The 24,114-nt window shown below is 33.7% G+C and overlaps 4 protein-coding genes across 4 annotated transcripts; 1 reads left to right on the forward strand and 3 right to left on the reverse strand.

The window, feature by feature from the left end:
* Positions 1–1,555: 1,555 nt before the first annotated feature.
* Positions 1,556–3,913, reverse strand: LOC140892685 (1-acyl-sn-glycerol-3-phosphate acyltransferase-like). The gene is made up of 6 exons (XM_073301642.1): positions 3,701–3,913; positions 3,057–3,434; positions 2,497–2,646; positions 2,228–2,326; positions 2,048–2,140; positions 1,556–1,961 (listed from the first exon to the last, which is right to left on the reverse strand). The coding sequence occupies exons 2-6, from the start codon at positions 3,378–3,380 to the stop codon at positions 1,686–1,688; spliced, it is 942 nt and encodes a 313-aa protein (XP_073157743.1). The 5' UTR covers positions 3,381–3,434; positions 3,701–3,913; the 3' UTR covers positions 1,556–1,685.
* Positions 3,914–6,464: 2,551 nt separating this feature from the next.
* Positions 6,465–10,078, reverse strand: LOC140887734 (reactive Intermediate Deaminase A, chloroplastic). Its single transcript, XM_073295175.1, has 6 exons — positions 9,357–10,078; positions 8,775–8,890; positions 8,590–8,634; positions 7,456–7,529; positions 7,293–7,342; positions 6,465–6,751 (listed from the first exon to the last, which is right to left on the reverse strand). The coding sequence occupies exons 1-6, from the start codon at positions 9,532–9,534 to the stop codon at positions 6,654–6,656; spliced, it is 561 nt and encodes a 186-aa protein (XP_073151276.1). The 5' UTR covers positions 9,535–10,078; the 3' UTR covers positions 6,465–6,653.
* Positions 10,079–12,154: 2,076 nt separating this feature from the next.
* On the forward strand, positions 12,155–15,765 carry LOC140886844 (calcium-dependent protein kinase 9-like). The gene is made up of 8 exons (XM_073293726.1): positions 12,155–13,164; positions 13,748–13,891; positions 13,976–14,128; positions 14,542–14,654; positions 14,771–14,938; positions 15,031–15,158; positions 15,248–15,347; positions 15,435–15,765. The coding sequence occupies exons 1-8, from the start codon at positions 12,489–12,491 to the stop codon at positions 15,507–15,509; spliced, it is 1,557 nt and encodes a 518-aa protein (XP_073149827.1). The 5' UTR covers positions 12,155–12,488; the 3' UTR covers positions 15,510–15,765.
* Positions 15,766–15,994: 229 nt separating this feature from the next.
* On the reverse strand, positions 15,995–17,177 carry LOC140886845 (protein translation factor SUI1 homolog 2). Its single transcript, XM_073293728.1, has 2 exons — positions 17,101–17,177; positions 15,995–16,615 (listed from the first exon to the last, which is right to left on the reverse strand). The coding sequence occupies exon 2, from the start codon at positions 16,559–16,561 to the stop codon at positions 16,223–16,225; it is 339 nt and encodes a 112-aa protein (XP_073149829.1). The 5' UTR covers positions 16,562–16,615; positions 17,101–17,177; the 3' UTR covers positions 15,995–16,222.
* Between the last annotated feature and the right edge of the window lie 6,937 nt (positions 17,178–24,114).

Here is a 24,114-nt window from a genome sequence, read left to right on the forward strand (position 1 = left end):
TCTTGTTTTTAAATAGTATGAAATCTGATTTGTAGTAAAAATTAGGGAAATTGAATTTTAGTTATGTGAGTGGGTATGTCTTTGGTTTTAGTCCTAAATTTTTTCAAAATTTGATCTTAGTCTAGTAACTTGATTTTTTTGGACTTTGACACTTTTTTCATTAGAAGTCACTATATCAATAGAATATCACGTGTTTGTCACTGTACTTTTTTATATGATTCATTTGAAAAGAATTAACTATATGTTATACAAATTAAAATTCATTACTTAAAAAATATAAGGAGAAAATAAAGGAAAGATGACACCAAATATTCATAAATAGGGGAAAAAAACTCCTCGTGTTTACTTTTGATTAGCTATATTTTAATATGTATAATATAAGTTTAATTCTAATAACATGAGTTTTATAGGAGAACATATGTGTCAAATAAGTAATATTCGATTGATTTAGTGATTTTTGATTAAAAAAAAGACCATAACAAAAAAAAAGTTTCAAGTTACTGGTCTAATACCAAACGTTGAAAAGTTATAGGACTAAAACAAAAAAATTCCAATTCACATAACTAAAATCGCAATTTTTTCTAAAAATTATTAAACTCAATGAAAATATGAAGATGCTTGAATATATCTCTCCATTTCAATAAATAATTCGATGACTAGTAATTTCAATATATTTATTTGTTAAAATATTATAATTATATTTAAGGTTAAAGGAGTTTAAAAGCTCGAATAATAATTTAGAACCCTCGTTAATACTGTTAAAAGGTAGCTCGAATAATATGAATTAAACGGAAGTGTCGAGCCAGAATTAATGGTCCGAATTATCTTTGCAAGTTAAATCAATTGATCTGCAAAATGATCCGGATCATTCGATTTTCCTTCGGGCACCGAGCCCTCAGGTAGCATGCACAGGATCGAATTAAACCGGAATTTGAAATCTTCCTCGAGTCAAATTAGTCGGCAAAATAATAAATATTTCACTTTTTAAGTGTCTTCGTACAAATTGAATTCATATACGAAAAAATGAGTAGTGTCAATACCTCACTGTCATAAAGATGGAGAATATGCCTAATAATTGATGGATTTGAGACAGAGACTTGTCATAAAGCTGAAAATTGAGGCACTTCTGGTTGGCAAGTGCTTTTTTTTTTTTTCCCCTAAGGATTATCTATATTATATGTAAAATTTGACGCACTTAAACTCACTGACATGGTCCGTCATGATAAAATGAATTTTAAATTACACATCGAGTTTATTCATTTCTATAATTAAAGGGTAAATAGATCAAAATCAAATTTACATTATCTTCATTACTTGATATAATTCATTATCATTTTTATATGGAACAATTATCGATTTCTTTTTACCTCATATATTTATTTATTCTTTTATCTTCCTCATTTTTTTTACGTAGTATTTATTTATTATGTCTAGATGGCTAGTACAATTTAAGTCCGTTTAATAATAAGCGATTTGTTGATGTGGATTCCTACTCATCGATTTGTCGCAAATGTTATCATATCGGCACAGCATTGTTACCACATGGTTATGCAAGTGTTACAATATAGATTTATACACTGATGGTGGTGAAAATTGGTATGAGAATGTTTGATAACCTTGTCCATTTCAAGGCTAGAAGTATCAGTCCAGTTACACAGTTCACCTAAAGACATTCCAACAACATTTCATGAACCCGATGTTCTGCAAGAACCAACAATATCAGACGATTCCGAAGGCCTTTGAGACTCGGGGAGATTTTTAACATAAACATCCTGAACGAGTCGAACATAATCTTCAAGCTTTTCGCGTTCCCAATCATTGGTGCGAATTGGAGGTAGATATCTAACAGTAAGAGGTGCCGGTCTCACATGCAAGCTGCCCTTTCTCCATGCTCGATGGGTACCGGTCAGGACGATTGGAACTATTGGCAGACGAGTTTGCAGTGCCAAATGAACAAAACCCTGCACATAGTTGAATGAAACGTGTTACTTGAAAGAGCAAGAATCGCAAGTTGAGTACAATTTTAGAAGAAGTTGATTGATCTTGCCTTCTTGAAAGGAAGCAAGCGGCCATTTTTAGAACGCGTGCCTTCTGGGAATATAATCAAAGACAGCTCATTCTTCACAACAGCATTAGCTGCCTGCATTAAACGGAGAATGTATCACCATGGAAGTATGGTAATTGCAACATAGACTAGAAGCAATATCAGCACAAACAAACCATTGACCTCTTTCATAGACTCTATAGCTGCAGTCGAGTTGGATCTGTCTATTCGAAGATGGTTAGCCAAAACGTATAACTGTCCAAAGAGTGGATAAAATATTATCTGCGCACAGCAAAAGCATCCATGTTAACTTCAATTGGATTCACAGCAGCTGTACTTGAGAGCTGAAATTTTGCAAAATATATATGTATATATAATCCAGGCATTAAGTAGTCACCCCACAATCAATGCAGTCTAATGAGTCAAGACTTGATATTAGACAACACATGTACCTCTTTCTTTGCAATGCCAACAGTTCCGGTAGGAATCAACCACATTATAAGGAAAATGTCTAGGGGAGATGCATGATTACTAATGTAAATGGCCTTCTCACTAGAGTATTCTGCACCTTCTATCTTTATAGGATTTCCTAGTATCCACATCTGCAAAACGTTATAAACATTGATCACTTAATATTTGTGTCGTATATGGTCGTAACAATACCCAATGCCAACAAGTGAATTGTTATTGAGCTACCAACTTAGCAATTTCAAGATAAATTGGAATACCAATCTTTCACTATGTTGTGATGCGAATACCCTTCATTTAAAACATATTTTTAGCTTCATCTGCCAAGAAAAACCTCCCATTCATTGGCCACTAATGCAAAATATCGTAAATGCAGGAACAAGCATCTGCATTGTACCCAAAAACTATAAATGTTAGTAAGTAAAAAACTATAAATGTTAGTAATCTTATGTACCCAAAAACATATTTTTTAGCTTCATCTGCATCTCGCACACCAAAATCTAAGTAAAAAACTTGCACAAATAAACAATATATTGAAAATTACCAGCATCTTTCCAGTGACATGGCCATATATGTTTCCCTGCCTAATCCTCTGGTAAGGCCATGGAAGAAGCACCAACATGATCATAGCCCATATGAATGTCGTAAACATCATCGACACAAAGCACACCACGATTCTTGCCCATGAAATCATCACCATAAGCCACCCATCCTCTTCCTCACATATATCATCGGTTTCCAACATCTTCCCTTCCTTCACCGCCGCATTTCGTGGTGGCAAAGCCACAGACTTTATCCCAGAGTCTGCATCAACATAGCTCCCAAACCTCCTGTTCCTTAGAAGCACGCCTGCCCCAGAATTCTCCATGAAATAAACACTAAACTTCTTGTTAATCCAGTGTAGAGACCACCATTCGTCTAACTGTATCATAAATTTCAAGAGTCAAAGTCATGTCATTTTACAAAACTCAACTCAATCCATGCATAACTTTTCGTAAACAGAAGGAAAATCCCATCAAATAACTCAAAATTCATTATGGTTCATAACAACAAACACGAAACATGCATCAGAAAGATTGGAAGGACTTATGATTGCTGTCACTCAAGAAATGTTCATGACGATCAACATAATCTTGTCAAATACACAAACGAACACTGCATTGGAAACTTAGAAAAAAAAAAACCCACCTTTTTGTCAACGCCCTGAGTCCCAAGATTCCAATAAACAAGTTAAACAAATCCAAAACTCTGTCAAAGGTGAATGAAACAGTGAAATTAGATATTAATTAAAGGCCGGCGTTAGATGTCAACTGAGGCATGGCTTGTTTAAAGGAACTTGAAGCTAAAAATGGAAACGAAGAAGACAGAGAGGAAGGTGAAATGTCTCTGTACGAAGCGATGACTACGCCATTGGGATTTATCTCAACAGCGACGTGCTGATAAATAAATATATATTCATGGAATCCATTTTAAAAATCTTATTATTTCGCAATAATTTTCTATATATATAAAAAAAATTCTTAATTTTCATAAACTAATAAAAAACTATATTTATACATTTGAAAAGTCTACCATATTTTTTAAAAATCATTTACCTCATGGAGATTATGACAAGAACCGGGCTTGGAATCTATATGACTAAATCTATTAACTTTTTGAAACGGTCTCAATGATCAATTTTTTGAGATGATATTTTTATATGAATTACTTATTAAAAAATATTATATTTTATATCAAAAATATTATTTATTATTATAAATATGGATAGATATAAATATAAATTATTTAAAGCTACATATAATCTTTAATTTTTCGTATTATGTTTCAAAGATTTAGCTTTAACGTTTCGGGTTATGACGTAAATATAAATTATGTAAAGCTACATGTTATGACTTTTCTTTTCTTTTTTTAATATATATGTATATATATTGGTCGAATTTGTCATACCTGAATATAGAATGTGAGACTTTGTCTCAGATTTTAAAATTTGATATCACATGGGCTACAAATTATGAGTTTATGATATGAATTTAAAGTGATATGTTATTTTTATTATTAAGAATTTTTTTTCTTTGATTTTCTATCAATATCAATTAATATATATGGTTTCTCTAATGTTTTTTTTAACATTCTATATATATATGTGTGTGTGTGTGTGTGGATTTTATTTTGAGCATATATACGTGGATTTAATTTCAAAGATGGTGAACAATATAATAAATTGTGAATTTAATGATCAATTCATATATATCTTATGATAAATAAAATTTACATTACTCTACACACGAAACATGTAGACTACTAGACTTCATTACATATTAACTTTTTTAAAATACAATAAAAATTTTATTTTGAAAATATAAAACAAATACTTACAATGACCAAATTGAGTTTTTAAAAATTGTAAATCATATAGTTTTTCAAAAAAAAAAAAAGAAAAAGAAATTGTAAATCATATTGAAGCAAGTTACTGTGGTATACGTTTGTTGCTCGCGTTTGTTTTCTTTTGGAACAATGGGTACACATCACACATTATATATGTGATGGATATGACGTCTCACTTTCTTTATTGTATGGCTCACAAAGTTTCAAATAACGAAACATTACATTTCTGGATTTTCCAATATTTAATAAATATAAATACTATTATATGTGTTTGATTATCCATGATTAGGTCATTTGTTGTCTCGTAAACCCTAAATCCTAAACTTGACGTTTCAAATATTCATTTTTGGACGTGAAGATAGTGTTTTAGTTATTCTACATCAGTGTATAAAGTTGTTCGGGATTGCATATATGAATTTGGATAATTCTTTCCTCTTGAGCTATTTTTTGAATTGAGTTAAATTTAAATTCAACATGGCTAACAAGTTAAAGACTGAAGTTATGTTTTTGCTAGTTGTCAAAAAGATCTTTTACTGAAACAATGAACAATTAGGAAGAAAGGGTTGAGAATTGTTATTGTGCACCACACATGTGGACACTCATTTTGAGCATCGTCCAATGCCATCTACATCAGTAATTTTTCAATTCTAAATAAGTTTTTTTAAAACCTCGATTCCTGAAAAATAAATGAAATCAGGCAGATCGAATCTTCTAAAACGCGGAGAAAAACAAACTTTGTGGGCTTTAAAATCAGGGGAAAAACAAAAGGTAATGGAGTACTTGGAAGAAACCTTTGAAATGAACTTTAAATTCAGCTCACCCTTAATCAGTAACTAAACTCTAGGAATTAGGTCGATGACGTGTAGTTATCTGACAAAGGTCTCAAATATGAGACGACATGTCAAGTTCGATATCCAACTATAACAATTCCTCCCCCAACTGGAAAAAAAAAATTCTAGAAATTAGGACTGAAAATCGACCCTAAGCTACCCAAGATCACGACTTGAGGTAGAACTTGGTTGACGGGGAATAAAGAGAGCTTCGGCATGAAGTAGAGGCCGAGCGCCGACCGTGTTAATCACATGGTGAACCCACTTTTTGGTAGACCAAACTAAATTGTTTCCATTTATGGTATGTTTTGCATGCTTCATTCACATGATACTTGAAGCTGGATTAGGCTGGTGGACCAAACTAAATTGTTTCCATTTATGGCAAGTTCAACACTTGGCTCATTCACATACACCCATCTCAAATTCTCAAGAAAAATAATAAAGTCAAAATTATGCCAAATGACTCCGTACAAAGATTTCATTATTATGACTTTCCTTGTGTGGTATTTTCCAACAACATTTCTTTCCAGGGCCGTGCAATTTCTTATTTAGACATTGACAAGCATTTGAGCCAGCCAATATATCATAAGCCTGCCCAACTTTCTGCTAAATTCTTCCATGCATACTTCTTCTTCGTTAATCGATATACAGGTAATGTTAGTTCAAACAAGTTGCGAGCACTAATAAAGAAAATTGATGTTAACTATGCAAAACAGGAAGTTATGTTGGTATCAAGATGAGCTAAAGCCGCAGGTGATTTCGATTGGCACTTTCAGAAAAATTCAAATATTTGTCTCATATTCACGTCCAAAATCAATGGAGAACAATCATAAGTTCTGACATCGCTGCTTTACTTGTCCTAATTACAGTTTATTCAGTAAAATCCGAGCCCAGCCAAAGAAGTTGGGTTCTCACACTATGAGGAGCTATTGTAGTGCAGCTATGCATTCGATTTCAATCCGTGCATCCATGGGCAGTGCTGCAACCTGGTAGGTCGAACGAGCAGGTGCAGGTGCGGGAAAATCTGCAACATAATTTGACAGCTGTATATAGCTCACAGTTTATACAAATAACAAATCAAAGTGAAATGGTTGAATTAAAGCCGCAATTTGCAGCATGATACTTTTTTCGTACTTGCATATACGAACAAGCTCCAAGTATCACATGAAACTTTCATCACTTCTTTAACCATCAAATTGAATATAAAACCACGAAAAACTGGCATGTTCTAATCATCTCTTGAAAACAGAAAGGACAACATGCCGTCACTGGTGGCAAATGGAGAGCAGCCTGAGCATGCCACTCTCATGATAGTTTGACACAGTTTATGCACAACAAACTGGGGCCAGAAGGAATCAATCCAATTGGTTCGCAAGTACTCACACCAAATCTAAATCCTTACATATAAACTATTTTCTCCACTAATACTGGTGCTTAGGCATTTGCAGAAAAAATATTAATCTAATCAATAATGTCTATTGATGATTATGTGGCGACAATAAAATTCATGTAAGACGGTGTTCAGATGCAATAGTATCACGCAAACTTCACATCCAATAACTCACATTTAGCATAAATTTCATTGACTTTCTTGAAGTCTTTCAGATCAGCCAACCTGCAATTTAACAAAACATTTTGCTATTTAAAAATGTTGAAGAAATATAAATTTGTTATGTGGATTTTGTATGAGCGCCAGCCCATGGAATAAATAAAACGAGGATCACGTACATGATTGTTGTCTTCACAACTGAAGAATAGTTGGCACCACTAGCTTTAAGTATCTCACCCATATTCTTAAGTAACTGGTTCATCACGCATGAGTTCAACATGTCAGCAAGCCATTTATTTAATTGTAGAAAATGACAAAAAAATATGACCAATGGATTTATATCTTAGACGGCGCAAGATTTATTTCTTCACTAGACAGATATCAAAGTGCAATATCAGTATAATAGAAGGCTGCTGAGGAGAGAGGCGATCTCTCGTCAATGATAGTAGTAACAAATTACCTCGAGAAATTTTTAGAATACCTTAAACAGTTCATCAGTAGACAACTAACTTTTTACAATTAGAGAAGCAACAAAATTATCTTGAGATCATTGTCAAAAAAAAATTATCATGAGATCATTTGTAAAAACTAAGACATTTGAGATAAACTAACTAATATTGCCTGGGTGCATTTGTAAAGAATCCTGTCAGTTATATTTCTACTCGTTCTGATGTAAAAGAATGGAAACCCAAACAGAAAGAACCTTAATCATGTTCAAAATATGACCGATTCAGAGGTCAATTTTACAAACATAGACCATAAGGACAAGATACCTCATGCAAAGCTCCATTTTCCCCCTAGGTCTGTCACTTCCAGTATTCAAGCATGGGGAGAATAGAACAAAGAGTTATTCAAGCTGGAAGGAGAAACAAATGGTTTGAGCACTCCTCAGACCTCAATCCTTATGCAATGCCCTCTTTAATATTGATAAACATACAACTTATGGCCAGCTATGCTTCACTCGAGGTTTCAGGCAGGCAGTATCATCTACACCCTTAATTTATCAATGTCGCACTGATGTGCAATCATTGAATGCTCAAGTTGCACAGCAAGCACAGAGGACGAATTGAGTTGTCAAACAACCAAAACACGTATAAAAGGTCTTCCTAAAATACTTTCAAGTTGTTCCTAAATTTCTGCCAAACCCCAGGTTTCATGTGAAAATTTGAATGATGTCAGACTTCTCATCCCCCAAATGGCTTCATTTTCTAGATCCTACGTATGCAGTTATAAATTCTAAAATAGTATTCCAATGAAATTCAAATATTCAATAGCAAAGAAATAAAAGAGAACAATTAGTCATGATATCCCACCTGCTCAGTTTGTTCCTCTACATTATCTGAGACAAACTTTCCAGTCTGCGTACGACAAATGAAATAGATTGAAGACTGGCAAGTCAGGATGTATACAACATATTCACAACAGATATGAAACAGGTAGTATTTTTCAATTGAAGAAAATATCTTATCACTTGAAACGAATTGTTAGTGTCACAAACCTCTGGAACTAATCCAAGAACCCCAGACACAAAAAGCAAATTATTAGCTTTGATGGCTTGAGAATACGGCCCCAATGCTGCAGGAGCCTTTTCGGTAAGGATGGCCTCCTTTAGACCTAGGTTTATTTCACAATGCAACCACTATGAGCACCAATTTTTATGATAAAGATCTCTTTTGCTAATACTAAAAATCAGATTCGACTAATTAAGAATATTGATCGCAAATTCACGAGAGCCCGGGAACTTAAACAAAAGAAAAGACAAAACTTGGTCGCGTTTGCAAGTTGCAACCCTAAAAATTCGATTGAATGCCGAAATAATCCATTTCCAACAACTTCAAACAATGAAGATCATCAGTTACAAGAAAATAACACACCCCCAGGTTCTACACATTTAACGAAACGCATCAAAACCTTAAGGGATACAGAACCATCGAGCTCAAACTGAATTCTTCACGACAGAATCTCATCCCCACAACCAAGAACTACTTTCCGGACCCGCCGAACATTCAATCAAGAAAACACCTAGAATAAGAATCAAATTGCATCGTGAAAAAAATGCAAACGAGTGCCCAAGATTGACCTGCACTAGCATGAGTAGACATGCCTAAAGAAGCGAAGGGAGGAGATCGGGCTGAGCGTCGAACGTTGACGCCGGCCAAGGATACGCAGCCCACGCCGACGGCTAATGGCCCCCTGGTGCGCAGTACGCCCACGTCAACGGCCGGCAAATGAAAAGACCTCGCACACCACGCCATCATCTGTGTTATTACAGCGACTTTGGTCTCGGATTTACCAGTGTCCCCGAGTGCGGGACAATATTGGGCTTGGGCTGTTGGGTTGGGCCCATCTAAACCACTATTAAACTTGGACTATCCAACACAACAAACTAAGAGATCCATTAGAGGAACACGTGGACTCAATCTGGCCCATTGCTAATAATTTCCTCTTTCAGGGCCCCAAGCCCCCAACAAGATGTCACTGATATGGCTGAACCAGTGTGGAGAAACCTAATACCAATCTATAGGACAAATTAAAAATTTTCGTTCGTCTAATTGCTAACATGACATTCAAAATTTGTTACATTCAAAATTTGTTGTTTTGTTCGATGTCACATCGATAATTGGACAATATTATCCGAAATAAAAGTTATATATCAAAACCAAAATTTGAAAATTTAATAAATAAAAATCCAAAATTAGACAAGTGAGCGTGTAGAAAAATTATTTCCCCATGATTTTATGTTTAAGTAGGTACTTGAACTTTTTGGGTACAAAGATGAGGGGATTTTCTATTTGAGCAAACGTGTCTTTGGATGTTTGAGAATACTCTGATGCTTGCACGTTATGGTATAATAATTGAGATGAAAAACGTGTGTTGGACAACTCAGAAACGCGTACAGAGATAATTCTCGTGTTTCTTGGATCTTAATGCTCTGGTGCCGTGTGTTGTGTTATTGTGTGTAGTCTTTTGGATTTGAATATTTAAATTGTATTCGATCCTATAAAGAAAAACACACAAAATTATATTTCATCCATCCCATATAAGTTGTCTTGTTTTAGTTTTTACAAGAATTAAGAAAAATTTATTAGAAATATAAATTTTATATAAACTTCCTATTTTATCCCTATTTAATGTATTAAAAACCGATTGCACAATTTTCAAGATGTAGTTAATATGGGTATATTAGTAAAAAAGTGTAAAAAAATATTACTAAATATGTTGTATGACTATATATTTGGGACAAATAAAAAAAAACGTGAACAATATAATTGGGACGGAGGAAGTATATGATGCTTATATAAAAGTAAATAGCATAACTATAGGTTAGAATACAAAGAGAGATAAAAATAAATAAATAAACAAAACAGTATTCATGTTTTAAAATATGAAATATATTTCGATTAAAATTTTGAAAATATATCCATATACACTAAAAAATTTTACATCAGGTAAAAATTATATGCACAATACACAACGTACACCAGTCTTTACTATTTTCTTCATATAAAAAGGGGGGGTATATATTCATGTTTTTTTTTTAAAAAAAAGAAGCAAAATAAAATTAAAATCAAAAGAGACGACTCATGGAACGTTCATTAAATCTAATTAAATTACTACAATTTGTACTTCTTAATAAAATTCTGACTGGAGGCCGGCTCACAAAGACCAGTTCAAATATATAGGAGCGACCCACAAATAAAATGTCAACTTTAATCTCAATTATTATTATTATATATCTTCTATTAAACTTGCCAGTGACCAATATTGTTTGTCATATGAATTAGTAAAATGTCAACACCAGCTCATTTAAATTAAATATGTCCAAATTTCTATTGAAATTGATAAGTTATGAATTCACATCATGGCTATGCATGCAATTCTCTCTGTCGGGAGTTATAAATTTATAATGCCATCATTTTATTATTTTCTTTACGAAAAAGGATATTTTCCCTCAATGTTTCGTCAGCCCAATGTCCAATAATTTAATGTTAGAATATGTTATAAATATATATTATCCAGGTCATTCAGTTGAATTAATAATAAATACATACATACATACATACATAAATAAACGACAACATGTGATGTCCTAATCTGCGAAATTCCCAAGGGCCCGTCAAGTTCATTAAGATAGTGTTTGCAATCTCTAAAAATAAGTGATTATGAAGATTCTTTTAGTAAATTTGTTAAGAGAATCTCCATAATCACTTATTTTTAAAGATTGTAAACACTACCTAAAAAGCATAACTTGAATATAAACACTGGCAATATCCTCTCCTCCTTGTAAGCTGTTTGAATTGACCAGATCATCATCAAAACCACTTGTCCATGACTCAAACCTCATGTTAAGATGGTTCGATACGTTCTATATTTATACGAATATTTATGTGAGTATCGTTACGGTAATATGTCTTCGTTGGCGTAAATTCTGACAAACAAAATTAAGAATTTTCCAATTTTATGCTTATTAAATAAGTATATTTATATAAATGATTTGTTATTTTCCAATAGTTACTTAATAAGTACAAACCTCAAATAAAATAGTTACTTAACATGGATATATATGTGTTTGTATATGTATGACAAACAAGAAATATGAACAATTTAAATAATATGAGGAATATTAATAATTTATCGTAATTTATTTATAATCCTTTCACAAGTACATTACAATCACAACAATATTAAAATAAATACAAAAATTTTGTTTCAATATTAAATTTTATGGGATGAATTTTTTATGCGATCTAATTTCTAAAAATATTATTATTTTTTACATCAGAATATGATTTTTTTAAAAAAAATTTAGATATAAACTTAATAAACTGGTATAATAGATCCAAGATGATCTCAAAACAAACGTGCCGTTAAATTAATTGTCACCCACTATGGGAAAAGAACGCAGCATCCGAGGACGGCGCGTTCCGAGGTGATACCCTGAAGTGTAACGAAGGATTCAACTTGTGATAATGGCTGACCAAGTTACGCTTCGCAATTTCTCACAAAATTTATTGAAAGACTCGTTTTTTTTCCTTAAAAACTGTAGCATTCTCTTTCCCAATCATCTGGGCTCTTGATTCTTGAACAAATACGTACATCTTTTTGGTCATCTGCTTTGATCCATCTCCCAAGCATTTATCTTTTTTGGGTTTTTCCTTCAAATCTTTACCTGATTCACGTGTCGTCTGTATTTGATCTCTTGAGGATCCAAATGGGGATCTGTGTAAGCAAACAGAGAGATTCCAAGCCAAATGCTAATGGGCAGAAATCAAGAAACGGAGTCCACGCCCCAATCCAAATCACGATGTCCCCTGGCTACGCAGCTCAATTACCGCACGTAACACCTCTGGGGAACCCGCAGCCGCCGATTCACAAAACAAACACGATTCTTGGGAAGGCGTACCAGGATGTCAGAGCACATTACAACCTCGGATCAGAACTGGGGAGGGGCCAATTTGGAGTCACGCATCTCTGCACTGATATTTCAACTGGTCAGAAGTATGCGTGCAAGTCCATTGCCAAGAAGAAACTCGTCACCAAGAGCGACAAAGAGGATATGAGGAGAGAAATTCAGATAATGCAGCACATGAGTGGGCAGTCTAACATTGTTGAGTTTAAGGGTGCTTATGAAGATAATGATTCGGTGCATTTGGTGATGGAGTTGTGTGAAGGTGGGGAGCTTTTCGATCGGATTATTGCCAGGGGACATTACAATGAAAGGGACGCGGCTTCCATGTGCAGAAGCATTGTGAATGTGGTGCACATTTGCCATTTTATGGGCGTGATGCACAGGGATCTTAAGCCAGAGAATTTCTTGTTATCTGATAAGAGTGAGCAAGCTCTTCTCAAAGCAACAGACTTCGGGTTATCGGTTTTCATTGAAGGAGGTAAGTTTTTTCTTCCAACAATCGTTTTCTTGTTAGATTGATATTTGACAAGTTTTTTTTTTCTTGATTTGCTTGTTTGTTGCTGCGATCCTAAGTCAGACTTGGGACAAAGTTATGATTGAATTTAGTGGGAACCATCGTCATATTCTAGTCTTGAGTTAGGAGCATGTGTTGGATGCTTATATATGACTGTAGTCCATACCAGAAGGCAAGGGGATCACTTCAAAAAAAAGACTGGCAATCACACAATCACAAATCTTTGAGAACCTTTTTCTTCTGACAATTTTTTGGGATTCTTTGGTTTTATCTCGTCTGGTGTGATTGTAGTATTTCTTATTAAATTTAAAAAAAAAAAACAAAAAACAAAATTAAGATTCATAAGGACAAGGCTAGAATCCACTTTTGTATGCTTGAAACATGAATGATGAACTCTGATGTATGATTTGTGATCCCCCTGCTGCATTTAGACCAAGATTTTGTCAAAAGTTTTTCTGCACATATCTTCCAGAAACTTTTTCTTCTTACATTATGGAGTCATGGCTGAGAGTTTTTCAAAGTTCTAATGCAATGCCATAACCTGCAGGTAAAATATACAAGGATGTAGTAGGGAGTGCATACTACGTAGCACCCGAAGTTTTACGACGCAAATATGGAAAAGAAGCTGACATATGGAGTGCAGGAGTCATGTTGTATATTTTACTTTGCGGTGTGCCTCCTTTTTGGGCTGGTAAAATCCATCTGTCAAACTTCTGTCTTTGATTTCTGTTTTAATTTCTCACAGCTTGAAAATTGAGATGACTATTGATTGCAGAAACCGAGAAAGGAATATTTGATGCTATACTTAGAGGACACATTGATTTCGAAAGTCAACCTTGGCCCTCGATTTCACCTAGCGCCAAGGATCTGGTCCGCAGGATGCTTAATGAGGATCCGAAGAAACGAATTACAGCTGCCGAAGTTCTTGGTATGCCTTTCTTTGGGAACCAATTCTACATCACATTTCTCTTTTGGTTTTCATTCTACATGTGCTCTTTCTAAATAAAGAGGTTTTTTCTGCTTATATAAAGTGTCCCAGTACATTTTTTGTGGTGGGGCGCAGCATGTCCGTGTCACATATCAATCTAAATGTGACTCTTGAGAGACTGCGGTTATTAGAAATTTGCGTTCTCCATTACCTATCACCTGTATCTAAATGTGACTCTTGAGAGACTATGCAATTATTATAAATTTGAGTTCTCCATTATCTATCACCTGTATCTTAATGTTCGTCCCACAATTTATTTTAGCAGAGCCAATTCTTTCCTCGTTCTGTTCTAGAATTCTGCAAAAACTATGTGCTCTCTTCTACTAAAATTACTGATTCTGGTGCTTGTATAGAGCATCCTTGGATTAAAGGAGGGGCAGCATCAGATAAACCGATAGACAGTGCAGTGCTCTCTAGGATGAAGCAATTCAGGGCAATGAACAAGCTTAAAAAACTTGCACTTAAGGTACATGACTTGAAGTTCAGTCCTTGCCAGCAGTTGGTATAAATTGAATTTTCACATGCTTGAAATCTTTTGAAACCCCACTCATTATAATGTGACATGTTGATGATCAATTCAAGGTCATCGCGGAAAATCTTTCTGCAGAAGAAATTCAAGGGCTTAAAGCAATGTTCAGGAATATGGATACTGATAATAGTGGCAGTATCACTTACGAAGAACTTAAAACTGGATTGGCCAGACTCGGCTCAAAACTTACTGAGGCTGAAGTTAAACAGCTAATGGAAGCTGTAAGACAAGATATCATATACGAACATACAAATGTGCGTGAGTTTGTGTATAATGTTCAACTGCTATAACTTAATTAACTTAATACATTCAGGCTGATGTGGATGGAAATGGAACGATTGACTACATTGAGTTTATTACCGCTACAATGCACAGACACAGATTAGAAAGGGAAGAAAATCTGTACAAAGCTTTCCTATACTTTGACAAAGATAAGAGTGGGTAAGCCTCTAAAACAGCCCTTCGATAATCAACTTGATAAAGGATCGATGCATGTATAGTTAATGAGTCGGTTTTATACAATGTTACAGGTACATCACGAGGGATGAACTTGAAAGTGCTATGCAAGAGTATGGAATGGGCGACCCGTCCACCATAAAAGAAATAATCTCTGAAGTTGACTCTGATAATGTATGTTTTTTCCTCAGTAAACTATGGATACAACATTATTTTCACAAAAACTGCCCATATCTTAACGAATATGAAACCTTTTTCCAGGATGGAAGAATCAACTATGAAGAGTTCTGTAACATGATGAGAACTGGAACCCAACAGCCAGTTAAGATGTTCTAAACCTGTACATATCATTGAAGTTTTATGCGAAGAAGTCACTCCAGTTGAAGATTAGAGACAATTCAATGGAAATGCGCCATATCCTAATCTTTTGAGCATCTTGAACCAATAATAATTTTTCAACACATCGCCATTCGCTTTGACTCTCCCCTATCTTTTCTTGATTCTTTTCGTATGCAGTTTTTCCTATTTTATATGAAGAAAGCTTTACACTCGAAGAATGGGTTGTCGCATTGAAAGAAATTCAGTTATCCCATGCTGTCTTTTCTATGATCAGATAGAGTCTTGTATGAATCAAGTTCATATGAAGCCATGTATATACTCGCGTGCATGCGTAATAACATATTGATTTCACCCCAGCACTTGAGGTATAATATAGTCAAATGGGGAAGAAAACAATTTGTCTCGAGGACAAATGGCAGGAACAGAAACAAGACATATGGAGGAGAAAACAGACAGCCACAAACTATGGCAACAACAGAAACTGGCAAAATACGAACTTCATTATTAAAAAAGCTAATACATTCATAATTCGTCAAATACCCCATGTCAGAATCAAAGGGGCCCTGATAGAAACACAAAGCCGAAAAAAAAAAAGAAAGAAGAAAGAAAGAAAAACAGCTTTTCTTGAGGATCACAAATCACAAAGAAATATATAACAAAATTCTTGACCAAACTTTCGAATTTCGACAACAGTAATGATTCTTGAACCCTCAGAAACCATGTATCTTGATCTGATCCTTCTTGACGATTCCGGCACTGATCAGAAACTGCGATACATTCTTGCGCTGATCGCCTTGGAGCTGAATCACCTTGCCCAGCTCTTTGTCCTGAACAACATTACCGTTGCAGCAGAACTCTTTCTTGACATCTTTGAGAATCTTCTCGTAGCTGAATTCCTTCTTCAGCCCCTGCACAGTCGTCAAGCTTTTCTTTCCATTCCTCTGCTGTATGCGTATGTGAACATACTCCTTAGCACCAGGGGCACCCGAATCTTTGGCCTCGGCAAAGGGATCGAAAGCGGTCGGAATTTCCACGTGAATATCAACCATCAAACTTGTCGGACCCGAACTTTGTCACCTACAGATTAACGCTTTGTATTGTAACTGCACCAAAATTGTTGTCATGATTAATAATTATGCTCCCTTCAACTTGCAAAAAATAAAAATAAAAAATCAACCCATCTAATCCATCAGAATATCCTAGCGCATCTCAAACTTTGGCACAGAAACTAACAAGTAAAAACCTTTCATCACCCTGATCAATCAATAAACGACTCGAGAGTTTCATCTTTAATGATCTAAATCAAAATCGATGCAAGATTTCGAAAGTGGAAAAACCCATCAAGCTAGGAATAAGTTATAACATAAACAAGTCGATCACACGATATCAGGATTTCAGAACCAAAATCAATATCTCAAAATCGAAACACACAATTTCAAAAACATGATCGACCGCATAGTCGATTTGTCGAGCAAGCAAGCGAACAAAAGATAAAAACAAAACACAACACGCAACACAAATCAATTAAACAACAGAAAAAAAGATTGGTATCGGGTATATTAATCGATCAGAAAAAGGAGAGACGTACCCTGTGACAATTATATCTATTATGTGGTTGGAAAATCTGTGGAATGAGTGGAGAATGGTGTCGGGGTGTGATATTTATAGGCGGGAGAGATGAAAGGCGGCAATTTCTTGATTTCTGGACCAGACATTAAGTCCGAACCACGGTTCTTATCCTAACCATGGTTAGTTGAACATTCTGATCTGGGCCCTTGGTTGTGAATCATATTGACGGTGTAGATTTATCGGCCGGGATTCGACGCAATATTTTCCTTCGCGTAGATTCCACGCACGGCCTCTTTCTTTTTCGTTGGACCCCACGCCCCTCGATCTCTTATGAGGATGGGAATTTCACGTCGCTTCTCACCGGAGAATTTCATGTTATTTTTTAGGATACATGTAATGGTAATGGACAGAAGATGATCAACAGATCACATCATTTTGCTCTGCAAATTGATCTGGTTCGTTCAGATCAGTTTTTAGGTATTATTCTCAGGATAGCACATACAGATCTCATAAAATAATGTTTATGTGGAATTTATTCGACAAAGTATAATAATGAATTTTATTTAATGTATTTGTGGAATGGAATGGATGATTGTCGTCTGATACACACACAATATATTTTATGTTATATTTGGAATAACAACACTCTTTGCAAATCCTAAATTTAAATACTTTTGGTTGAATTGATCATCTGGTTGGCCTCACTTGTTTTTATTTTGAATTCAAATGATTAGGTAAACATATTGTACTTAACATTTGATGCCCTCTGTATTTGGTGGATTGGATTTGAAGGGAATTTGGTGAGATTTGAATTTGAAAATACTGTTTTGATGTTTGGTAAAATGAAATTTTAAAATGAGATTGATATTTGATGGGACTTCATGAGATTTCATTTAACTAAGTGAAATTCTTACAAAATTGGTCAGATTTCATAGGATTTGGGTTTATAAAAATAATAAAATTATTTCTAACAATAAATTTATAAACTTTAGTTATAAATTTAAGTTTTCCCAACATTTTTTTTTTACAAAATATCACTTTCTTAAGATTTATGCTAGTAAATTTCAATATGTATTTTAACTTTTTTTCCAAACATCAAAATAGAATTTGAATTCCATGAATTTAAAATTCAAATTCAATTCCAATTCCATTGTTTAGACATCCAAACATACTGGAAAATAATCACTTGACATGGCAGGATGACACATTAGCATGTTCGCCGCATCCTTTGAGTTTCCTAGTCAGGTCAAGAACGAGCCATAACATGTGTAAAAAGAGAAAAATAATGTTTCATAAATTAAATGATATATAGTAGTTTTTCATCATATATTTACGTCTTGTTTCTCATAAGAGGGACACACTACATAATAGGGTTTCTAATCCTCTCTTCTCTTGATTTTTGTCTACGGGCCATTGTTGACTTATGTTAGATGAATAATATAGCAGCAGAATCTATCAATCTAGAAAATATATTGTATCAGCTTTGAGACGTGAAACCACTTTCTTTAAGGTAATATTTGCCCCCACTACAGAGTTGCTGTTGGAATAAAAAACAAATTATCCCAGGATACAACAAAGCCCCTTAGGCTATGCTTGGTACGTGTGATGAGATTATTAGTGTAAAGATAAATTGTGGGATAAATATATATTTTAATATAATTATGAAATATATTTAAAAACTTTTAATTTGTTTGTTTGGTTTTTTGTATGTAGGATTAGAAGTTGGACTACACAATTTTTACCAAAATTACCCCTAGTCATTGTACAAGCACGTGAGATTTAAAAAAAAACATAATATCTATTTTCACTTTTTCTCCTCCAACTTTGTATCAACAGTCCACGCACACTCCATTATCATCCTTGTTTCTTGGTTTCAACCTATCATCCTCAAGGATGACCTCTGGAATCCAAAGACCCACCTCTGGAATTGGTGTAAAGCAACCTGTTTTGACTCCGCTTCCGCAATTCATTAGCTTTCAACCCGCGAGTCAGACTCAGCTCCGAGTGCCCGAAATAGAAGCGGAAGAACTCAAATATATATAGCTGAAAGACGTTGTAAAGCTCGTAGGTGTTGATTCCGTCAATCTCCGTGATATCATAGTAGCAGTAGAAATAGATATAGCTGAAGAGGCGGTGGAAGAATTTGAGGGAAGTTCGGTGAGAAAACTGTTGCCATGGAGTCTGGATGAGGACGAAGGGTAGTGGGAGAAATGTGGGGCAGTAGATACTTTAGGCGAAGGGTAGATAGGTAATTTCGCTCATAATCCAAGGGACTGTTCATGAGAGGGACTGTAATAACACGGTTTCCCCATGTACTATAATCAACAACATTGTCCCATGAATAGGGCTTTTATCACGGGCCGGTGGTTAACAACCAAGACCTTAAAAACGAGACAAACAATAGATAATTTGACAATCATGGCTTAATCCAATGTACCAAACACAGCCTTAGAGATAAAAGCAGCAATCTTATTATCTCTCCCAAAGAATAAATAATGAAACAAAGGATTTTTATCTGATAAGAAACTGAAATTGAATTAAAAAGATTATTAGAGTTTAACTCCATACACTTATTTATAGGCAAATTCCTTAACCAACACAACTTTTACTAAAATTTGTTTGCCTTTTATAAACCAACCCAACTATTGGTGAAAGATGTCCGTTTAATTCAAAGGACACTTCCATGCCTATTAATAATTTAAACAATTAAATAATTGATAATTTCTTTTAATAACCCTTACATCAAACATAACAATCTATTATTAAAATCCTAAAAACTTAAGTATCAAAGAGATCACGTTTTGAGAAATTCCGACCCTCTAACCGGTGTTTTTATATTTTATATTTTGTGGTGTGAACGTTTAGTCTTCAACTTTTAAAAGTAGATAGAAATATCTCGAAAACGCATTATGATGGGCTCTTCGCGCATCTCTAGTAACAGGTTTGCACTGGACAAAATTTTACACATTGTGGGCTTTTTTGTTCGTAGACCAATAGCAAAAACAAATTAACGACGGACTTCATGCAGGGCCGGACCAATAGAAGTGGCTGGGCCTGGGCTTCCTTCCCTCAACCAGTATCTCTAATATCAATTTTATACTGAATATACCCCATCGGCTAAGAATTACGAAGGAAAATTGTCACAACACCACATCAGCAATTTTCGATACAATATTATCAATGTATGGTGTCACGTTAACATTTTGATGAAAAATGACTAAATGTGACAATAAGTGCCAACTTACATGATTAAATTTGCAAACTAATTAAAAAATTTAAAATATCAATGATTTAATTACAGGATGAGAATTATAATTTTCCTCAAAAAAATTGATGAAATGGCTAAAATATAGATGAAATATAATTCAGATTTATCTCTAGCATGCTGGTACTTCCTGGCACGGGTTTGTGATTGTTCTTCATATATGCAATATTTTGTCGAGCTTCTTGGCTCCTGCGCCCCATGCCGGATCTTCAGCCCGACCGCCACCCTTCGAGCCCCGTCTCTCCGACCGATCTTCAACTTGTTTTCTCTTCTCTTTTTAAAAATTATCTAGCACAACGTTTCCTCTTCCCCTTTTCTTTGCCCAAACGTTTTTTTTAAAAAAAATAACACCGGGCATCAGATGTGAATTTTAAATTTAAAAAAAATTCCGTAAATTTTTTTTGTTAGATATAGTTAATTATCAATGACAACAAGATATTTGTTTTTCTTTTATAATAAATAAAAGGTAAAGGAAACGAAAAGAAGTACTGGGATTTAACTCCGAGTAAACATGGAGATATTGATAAATATTTTAGTAACAAAAGTAAATCAACAAAAAAGAAACAATTTGGTAATTTGGCGGATTTGAAACGAGAAAACTAAAACAACAATAATGTTAGGTTGCGTTTGGATTAAAGTATTTAAAATCCATTGATTTCGATTATAATTTTAATGTTAACTATGAAACATAGAGAAATATCAAATTTATAGCTTAATTATTTGCACATTACTTAGATGTAGTAAAAATGATTTTAAATCATCACTTTATTGGATGAACTTGAAATCCATCATAACTACCATGAATTATCATAAACATAAAAGAAGTGAATTTAATATTTGTGGTGCTATTTCTCTAAACAACAAAAATTTATTTGAAATCCATTGATTTGAACTACTTTCATCCAAGTAGAGTCTAAAGGAATTTGATCCACACACACATATACTAGCAAATAAGCACACACAATATGTGTGATATAAAAAAAAAGAGAGATAAATGAATGTGTTTGAGATTTGGGTGGAAAATAAGAAACTTGAAAATGTGAAGAAGTGGGATGATGGTAGTTTAGATATTTTTAAAAATAGACCAAGACATCAATTAGTTATTCTAGTATATATTATCCACCTTAATAAATAGTCAAAGATCTATATATATATAGCAAGAAGTAATTCGAGATCTCATTATAAACAAATTGCATGAAAAAGATAGTGTTAATATTATTGAAAATGTTTAACGTAGATAAAAATATTACAAAATTCTTAATTGAAAATGATTTAAGTAGTTTATGTTTAATTTGAAAAAAAATTAAATTCTTTCAATGAAAAATGGTGACAAATAATTTTAGGGGTCTAATTTTTCAAGTACTACTCAAATCTTCGGAATATCAGGTACGACATCTGTCGTCATATTCACTTTTGGTTTTTGGGATCATTTCAACCTACCTATACATGCATTACTCCCATGATAGATCTAAGGATAATAATTTATCAATACATGCGGGGTCCACTAAAAAATCATGAATCCCACATTTATTGATAAATATCAACCGTTAAATGCATGTGAAGGCAGTGCCTGTACAGGTAGGATCTCACTTACCTGGTTTTTGTACGATGAAAATGGGAGATTGGGAGAAAATATGAGAAAACCGGTCGAGTAATTGGATTGAGTTTGAGATCGATTTTGCCTCGAAGAGTAAACTGATCCGTTCCAGAGTCACTATATTTTATTGATCTTGAAAAAAGAATGATCAGTTGATATATATGAGCCACTCGATATCAGGGTTTATCGATCCTATTTCCCTATTTATTGACTCGTTCTAACATTTTGAATATTCCGAATTGGAAGGATTAATTTTTTTTTTTTTGACCGAAGATTGTAATATTATTAAGAATGAGTTCATAATATACATATATATATATATAGAGTTCTTTTATGGTGCCCAACTCTATATGCCCAACTCCATGCCCACCATGTACAATATGTGATAAGTCAACTCATCAATTGTGTTGGTCAACTCACATATTGTACATGGTGGGCATGGAGTTGGGCATATGAGTTGGGCACCATAAAAGAACTCTATATATATATATATATATATATATATATATGTATATATAGGCCAAGTTATAAAATTTTACCAACTAATTTGTACAGTAATTAATGGGCTTGAATATTGCGAATAAGACGAAATATATTCGCCATGTTCCCTTGTTTTTGTCTAAGAAAAGGCGCCAGATTCAGTGAATGGCGGCGGCCGTCTCCTCCTTTATTTGATTGCAATATTGACTCTTTCACTTGGTTTGGTAGGTTAAATCCTATCCAATTGGTATTTTTCCGTAGTGTAGATAGAAATCATTGGTTAGTTCAAATAATGTGGGTTTCATTAAATTATATGAGATTCACATGATTTGAACAAATAAAATACATACACCTGTTCCATGGATAATACTCATGGGATAAGTTGAAATTTTTACACTTGTATTTATATTAATTAATTAATTAATTACTAATTAAAGCTCAATATTTTGTTGATTTATCAAGAAATTAACTAAGGCCACCAAAGATTTATGAAACGTGATGTGATGTGATTTATTTATACCGAGGTAAAAGCATACGGTCTCATGTATCTATATTTAATGAATTGACTTTATATATATCTTTTATGAATCAAGTTGTATTAGAAATCTATATTATTGATTTGTGAGATGATCTTACATAAGTTTTTGTGTTTTTTTAAATGAAATTTTGTGCCTACCATTCCTAAAAAAAATAAAAATACAAGTAACTATGTTTACCAATAATTTCAAATTACCGATGTCGTGCAGCTCATTTGACATCAAAGTCTCAAACATGAGATAACGTATCGAGTTCGATATTCAATTATAACAAAAATTCTCACCCCAACACAAAAAAAAAACTCGAATTCTGTTGACAGTTTCTCTTACGTACCTAAGTCCATGTACAGTTTCGAACATGCTTTGATAATCATTAATTATCTTATATTTTTTATATTTCTATTCATTAATTAAGTTGATGACGATATATGCTCTATGATGACGCTATATGCTCTATGTACACGAAAACGTATACCGCCCATAAAGCAGATATTAAATTATCTTTAATATAGTCTTATGAGTTATGCTAAAAAAAACCAAATGCATGCATAGTTGAATCAGTGCAATAATGTTCATGCATTCATTTATGAAAGACTTTTAAGGCCGAATTAATAATTACTGGTAGAAGTTCTAATTTGAATTCGATCACTTGCATTCGTGGTTTTAAAATATTAAATAAATTAAATAACTAGCTTTATTAATGAATAGATAAAATTTCAGAAATATTGTATTTTTTATTATATTTTTTTGTCACTTTGCTATTTTGTCATCTTTGTTTATGTTGTCAAATTCAGTCTTTATTTGCGATCTATTTTTTCCTCTACAATTTTTGTCCTAATTCTGATGTATCGTTAATATGACACATACGTGGAACTGATATGTATAATGTTGTTCATAGAGTGCAAGCACATCAAGTTATTAATGAGTAGCTCATGAGCAGCTCGATCAAAACTCGACTCGAACTTGATTTGATCGAGTTCGATCCAAGTTCAAGTTTTAAATATTTGTATTCGAGTAGCTTAATTGCGAGATACTTGACTACCTATATATTATTATTTTATAGGATATATACATAAAATTAGAATATATTTTTGCTTAAAAATTAAGTACAAAATTTAAACCCTAAAATTATGCTATACTAGATATTTCATCTTT

Source organism: Henckelia pumila, chromosome 3 (genome assembly GCF_033568475.1).
Source record: "Henckelia pumila isolate YLH828 chromosome 3, ASM3356847v2, whole genome shotgun sequence".
NCBI lineage: Eukaryota > Viridiplantae > Streptophyta > Magnoliopsida > Lamiales > Gesneriaceae > Henckelia > Henckelia pumila.

What these genes read in the sequence shown, in the direction of transcription:
- LOC140886845 (XM_073293728.1), bottom strand. Translation starts at nt 16,561, where the DNA reads ATGGTTGATATTCACGTGGAAATTCCGACCGCTTTCGATCCCTTTGCC.
- LOC140892685 (XM_073301642.1), bottom strand. Translation starts at nt 3,380, where the DNA reads ATGGAGAATTCTGGGGCAGGCGTGCTTCTAAGGAACAGGAGGTTTGGG. An exon ending in ATGTCACTGGAAAGATGCTG is followed by an intron (nt 2,647 to 3,056) that starts GTAATTTTCAAT and finishes AACGTTTTGCAG; the next exon opens with ATGTGGATACTAGGAAATCC. An exon ending in GCTTGCTTCCTTTCAAGAAG is followed by an intron (nt 1,962 to 2,047) that starts GCAAGATCAATC and finishes AACTATGTGCAG; the next exon opens with GGTTTTGTTCATTTGGCACT.
- LOC140887734 (XM_073295175.1), bottom strand. Translation starts at nt 9,534, where the DNA reads ATGATGGCGTGGTGTGCGAGGTCTTTTCATTTGCCGGCCGTTGACGTG. An exon ending in TTCTTGGATTAGTTCCAGAG is followed by an intron (nt 8,635 to 8,774) that starts GTTTGTGACACT and finishes TGTCGTACGCAG; the next exon opens with ACTGGAAAGTTTGTCTCAGA. An exon ending in TAGAGGAACAAACTGAGCAG is followed by an intron (nt 7,530 to 8,589) that starts GTGGGATATCAT and finishes GTGATGAACCAG; the next exon opens with TTACTTAAGAATATGGGTGA.
- LOC140886844 (XM_073293726.1), top strand. Translation starts at nt 12,489, where the DNA reads ATGGGGATCTGTGTAAGCAAACAGAGAGATTCCAAGCCAAATGCTAAT. An exon ending in ATCGGTTTTCATTGAAGGAG is followed by an intron (nt 13,165 to 13,747) that starts GTAAGTTTTTTC and finishes CATAACCTGCAG; the next exon opens with GTAAAATATACAAGGATGTA. An exon ending in TTTGACAAAGATAAGAGTGG is followed by an intron (nt 15,159 to 15,247) that starts GTAAGCCTCTAA and finishes ACAATGTTACAG; the next exon opens with GTACATCACGAGGGATGAAC.